The sequence below is a fragment of the Uloborus diversus genome, chromosome 2, assembly GCF_026930045.1.
Source record: "Uloborus diversus isolate 005 chromosome 2, Udiv.v.3.1, whole genome shotgun sequence".
Taxonomy (NCBI): Eukaryota; Metazoa; Arthropoda; class Arachnida; order Araneae; family Uloboridae; genus Uloborus; species Uloborus diversus.
This window is the reverse complement of record NC_072732.1, coordinates 16,098,410-16,101,810: the sequence shown is the minus strand read 5'-3', so window position 1 is coordinate 16,101,810 and position 3,401 is coordinate 16,098,410. Positions and strand designations below refer to the sequence as shown.

The window sequence follows — 3,401 nt, the reverse complement described above, 5'->3', positions numbered from 1 at the left end:
GCGTAAGTATCGGCTTTGTTATTGGCTACAAATTTTTTTTATTCATTCATGGACCTTTCTTCCTTTATCATCACTGAGAGCGAAAGTTCCCACACCGTACTAGTCTGAACATCGCTTATACAAACAACTACTCCTCATTTTCCTTTTTTTTTTCATTCTGAATATGAAAGTTCATGAAAGAAAATGACACCTAAGAGCGCTGTTTCGTCTTGTGAAGATATAAAGAAAATAAGAAAAAAATAAAAAAATAAATTTGAATTTTGACATCTTGAATTCAAATTATGTTTTTCGCAATCACGAGTGTGTGTATGTAGGCGGGTGTGTTTGTGTGTGTGTGGGGGGGTATATGTGTTTGTGTGTGGGGGGGGTTGTGTGTTTGTGTGTAGGGGTATGTGTATGTGTGTGTAGGCATGTGTGTTTGTGTCTGTGTGCTGGCATAAGTGTGTGGGTAGTTGTGTATATGAATGTGTGTGTGGGGGGGGGGTATGTGTATGTGTGTGTAGGCATAAGTGTTTGCGTCTGTGTGCAGGCATGAATGTGTGGGTAGTTGTGTGTATGTGTTTGTGCATGTGTGTGTAGGTGTATGTGTGTGTATGCGTTTGTGTGTGCGTGTGTGTGTGTAGCTGTGTATGTATGCGCGTGTGTGTAGGACATGGATGCAACCTGGAGACGGCTTTCGCTAGAGGTGCAGCATCGTGAGGACCCGGTCGACGGTGATGCTGCAGAGGGTGGCGGTGGGGAAATAAAATGATAGGACATCAAAACAGTCAAGTGAGAACAATAAGCAATCGTGATTGCTCAAAAATTCCGACAATTAAAAAAACAAGTAAAGATTATGTGCTTGAATAACCATTAAATGCGTCGAAGATATCACGACAATTAGGTATAAGTGAATCTTCCATATGTACAATTAAAAGTCAAGAAAAGGAAATCCGTAAAAGTTCCCCGCGTAGTAGCTAAGCAAAATGCATAAATTATGAAAATGGATGCTACTCTTGTATTGTGAATTTAAGAAACCAGGAAGAAGGGTGTTGCCATAGATAGAAACGTTATAAAGGAACTGGTGAAGTAACTGTATTGCGTGTTTAACGGTTATATAAGAATAACGGTTTGATCACGCAGCATAAATCATCATCATCTTCACTTTTTTAAGTTACAAATATCATTACTGGATCTACCGTACATTACAACTATAGTGCATTTGTTTTTCTTACTACATACTGTACGTACCGAACTGGTTTATTTTATGTTTTTCTTTCTCATTCATCATTGATTTTGTGCATCGTAGTAGTATTTTCTGTGAAATAAAACTTTTTTTTTTTTTTAAATACACATGAAAAATCAGTTTTTATGTAAGAAACAGTAATGTATAGTTAAGAAATGGTTTTTAACAGTTTGAGGTGATATTTACAAGTGTCTAAAGTAATTGGGTATGTTTATAAACATTTTTTACACATACCCTTTTCCACAACTCGAAATTTCATTTTACGCGAGGTGTCTTGGAACGCATCCTTCGCATAAGTCGGGACTCAACTGTATAACTAAATTAAAAATGTCTGACAAACACTTGCAACGAAATAAAATTTTGGTTTTTCAGGTCTATTTTTACGTACAGAGTTTCTGAAAATCCCACCTTTATTTCAAATGCCTTTATATGTGTGAAACTAGAAAAAAAGAAAGTTATTCTTTTAATGAAATATAGTTCTTAATCATATTAATCAAATGTAAAAAATAAAAAATAAAAATAAATAAAATAAAATTTTTGAAATTGGCGTTTTTGGCTTTAAAAAAAAATCAAAAGTATAATAAACAATTTGTTTTTTCAAAACGCTGTACCAAAAAAAAAAAAAAACTGACATATTTCCAATTGGTGCGCACCGTCTTTATAGGAAAATGGTTATCTTTCTAATAAAAATTTTTGAAAAAGGAAAAAACGTTACAAAATATCGTGCACCGTTCCGGAGATAAGCAGTTTTCGGCGAGCTGTATCTTGAACCGAGAAATTTCTTAGGAAAACCAAAAATATGCATGTAATTTTTTTGTGTGCGTGTCTTTTTATCATATGTTAAGTTTGAAAACTTCGAGGCTATGAAAGTAAGATTTTTTTTCTTTTTTTGTCTGAATTGACATGGACTACTGTGTTAAGTGACAATGACATTGTTTACTTAACACAGTAATTTAAAGGACTGTTTTGAGCGACCTGCCTCTAGAAGGTAATTATGTCTGATCTAGAATTCAGAACAACTTATGGTATTGAAACTTCACTTAAAACGACAGGTTTTACAAAGAAGGAGAAAAATCCGATGAGTAAACAGATCTTTGAAAAGAGCAGATTAATTGATCTCTAGTTCTTGATCTCCATGACTTCGTTGGCATTATTTTCACTATGCATTTATTTTGCACTATTTAGTGACTTTGCTTCATCAAGTGTAATAGCTTTTATTTCTTCTGTCACTGTAGGTACAGAAAAAACACTCCCAAAAAAGGTTCTAAAGTTAGAGAGGGATTCTACTCTAAGCAAGTTTCGGCAACCGTTGGACAGTGGAGAGTTCTCTGACGTTGTGCTCCGTGTGGGGGAAGAAACACTCCCAGCGCATAAAGTGATCCTGTCCGCGCATTCCGAAGTTTTCCGAGCCATGTTCGTGAGCAACTTGAAGGAAAATCAAGAGAACGTCGTCGACTTGATCGACATGGATTCGACCGTAGCGAAGGCGATGTTGCTCTACATCTATACCAGGGAAGTGGACGCACTCTCCCCAGAAAAGACTCTCGAGCTGTACGTCGCTGCAGACAGATACATGCTGACCGAACTGAAAGAGGAATGTCGCCAGTATCTATCGGAAAACATGTCTTCTGAAAACGTCGGGGAGGTCTTTGAAATCGCCGAATTGCACTCGGATGATGTATTATTGAAAGCAGCTAAAAATTTCTTCGCCAGGAACGTTAAGAGTATTCTTGAGTCCGAGGCGTGGAAGGAGTATTCTGCTCAGAAGCCCTCCCCTTCGGTAGAGTTACTGAGCTATGCTATTGCCAGCAACGATTTATTTTGTTTAAAATAACTCTAGTTTATGTTACTCGTATTTCTCCAATGCCAAAGATTTGTACAATCCCTATTTTTGAAGGAAATCTATTTGTAATTTTGTACAAAATCAAATATTGTCTGCTGATTAAAATGTTTTCTAAATATAAGTTTCTCTTATTCATGCTTTTCATAAGCGTAGCTTCGTTTTCACATACATATTGCCAGCGGATATAATTAAAAGGTTTTTTTTTTCCCTAAAAGTTTTCAAATCAATAAAAATTACTGATTACGACTTTCCGATTCTTTTGAGCAATCACGATTGCTTATTGCTTTTATTTGACTGATTGGAGCCCTCTGGGAAAAGTGAGTTGAGGATAAG

At 36.1% G+C, this 3,401-nt stretch overlaps 1 protein-coding gene across 1 annotated transcript; it reads left to right on the top strand.

Annotated features, from left to right (window-relative positions):
* The first annotated feature begins 2,636 nt into the window (after positions 1-2,636).
* Positions 2,637-3,059, top strand: LOC129217828 (speckle-type POZ protein B-like). The gene has a single exon (XM_054852173.1). The coding sequence runs from the start codon at positions 2,637-2,639 to the stop codon at positions 3,057-3,059; it is 423 nt and encodes a 140-aa protein (XP_054708148.1).
* The last annotated feature ends 342 nt before the right edge of the window (positions 3,060-3,401 follow it).

Coding starts and splice junctions, on each gene's coding strand:
- LOC129217828 (XM_054852173.1), top strand. CDS start 2,637: ATGTTCGTGAGCAACTTGAAGGAAAATCAAGAGAACGTCGTCGACTTG.